The following is a 1,786-nucleotide window of genomic DNA, read 5'->3' on the forward strand; positions in this document are numbered from 1 at the left end:
GGCCCCGCCGCCCCCCGCCGCCGCCGCCCCCCGCACCTTTCGGATCCGCTTCTTCTCGATGCTCTCCACCGCGAAGACGTGCTCGCCCACCGCCGGCAGCTCCATCCCGCAGCCGGGAGGGGCCGGGCCGGGCCGCGCTGCAGCCGAGCTGGGCTCGGGCTCCGGCAGCTCCCGCCGCCGGCCCGACAGACACTGAGCGGCGGCACCGCAACCGTGCAAATCCCGGAGCGAGACGTCAGGGAGGCGGCGCCTCCCGGGCCCGGCTGCCCGTCAGCGGCGGGGCCGGGGGATTGGNCGGGGGCCGGGCACGGCAGCGCGGGGAGGGGGGGCGCGGGCAGCCCGGCTCCCGCCCCACGCGTGACTCAGCACGGCCCCACGGGGCTGCCGGGGGGCGGCACAGCCCGCGGGGCAGGTGCGCGACCCGCGTCCCGGGGGGAGAGGGGTCGGGCGGAGGGTCCGAGCGGAGGATGCGCGGCAGGACGAGCGCTCGGGAGGGCTCCACGCCGCGCCACGTCGCGCGGTGCCCCGAGCCCGGGGGGCGGCGGCGCCCACCCCCGGCACGGCCCGAGCCGCCACCGCCAGCCGTGGGGCCCGACCCAGCGGGGGAAGCCCCGGCCGCGCTGCCCGGCGCGTCCCTGCGGCCGTGGGGCGCCCGGCCCGGGGACAGCCAGCGGTGGCGGCAGCGGGCCCGGCCCGGGGCAGGTGGCGGCGCTTTCCCCGCCCGGTGCCGGAAGCCGCGCACGGCGGCGAGGCCGCTCGGGGAGCCCGGTGCTCCCTCCTCGTGGAGCGGCTGCGGGGAGCACACGCGTGTCCGCGGCTGCCAGCGGGGCCACCCCGCCGCTCCCCGCGCTGCTCCGGGAAGCGTGGCCGTGCCGGAGCGGGAGGCACCTTCCCCCGGACAGGTGGAACGGGCCCGAACACCGTCCCGGTGTGAGCCCCGTGCAGCCCCTGCCGGGCGGGCCCGCGGCTCCGGGCCTCCCGCCGCCGCTACGGGAGCGCCCCGGGCACCGCAGCCCCGGGCCGGACGGCGGGGCCGCGGGCACGCCTGGGGTGATACCCGGGGCGGTCAGGAGCCCTCGACCCTTCGCGGGGGCTCGGTCCTCGCTGCTGCCCGGCTGTGTCCCGGGGCCGGCACCCCGGAGGGACCGGAGCCTCCGCGCCCGCTGACAACGGGGCCGTTCCTGGGGCTGGCGTGGGGTCTCGATGCCACCATCCCCCGCGTCCCCACGGGCTCTGCCGTCCCGCGGTGTCCCCGCCAGCCGTCGGACGGGGCGGTCGATCCCCGCGGGGTTCCCGGGAACTTTCTCCGGGAGCGGCGGAGCCGAGCTCGAACGGCACCGGCGCCCGGAGCGGCTCCTTTGCCGGGGTCGGGCAGCGCCCCCGGCCCCCAGGACGCTCCTCTTTGCCCCGGGTCGGTGCCAGCCCGGCCCGCAGCAGCCCTCGGGGGCCTGCCCGGGCCCGGCGGTACCGGAGGGGGGACACACCGGGAGGCACCGCTGAATGTCACCGCGCCGCAGCCCCTAACAAAGACGCAGCCGCCGCGATCGCAGAGCCGAGCCAATAAAAAGCAAACTGATATTACAATTTTGATTTCCCTGGAGGGCCGAAGGGGCTTAATGTAAGAATTATTATCCATTGTGAACAGCAGCCCAAGGAAAACACACACAGGAAGATTTAATTTTTTTTTTTTTTTAACTTAGCGGTTTTCCTAAGAAACATACATTCATTGAAATTTATGCCAGCGGAGTTTGTTAACCCTCCCCTTTGACATTTCCAGCTTCTCCTG

General features: G+C 75.0%; 1 protein-coding gene across 1 annotated transcript in view; it reads right to left on the bottom strand.

The window, feature by feature from the left end:
* CBX4 (chromobox 4) overlaps positions 1–194 on the bottom strand; it is a 4,532-nt gene extending 4,338 nt beyond the window's left edge. Inside the window, exon 1 of the mRNA XM_041485753.1 lies at positions 37–194. Within this exon, the coding sequence (XP_041341687.1) occupies positions 37–105 (69 nt within the window). The 5' untranslated portion in view covers positions 106–194. The remainder of the gene's footprint in view (positions 1–36) is intronic.
* Positions 195–1,786: the final 1,592 nt, after the last annotated feature.

The sequence above is a fragment of the Pyrgilauda ruficollis genome, unplaced genomic scaffold (assembly GCF_017590135.1).
Source record: "Pyrgilauda ruficollis isolate IOZ18807 unplaced genomic scaffold, ASM1759013v1 scaffold72, whole genome shotgun sequence".
NCBI lineage: Eukaryota > Metazoa > Chordata > Aves > Passeriformes > Passeridae > Pyrgilauda > Pyrgilauda ruficollis.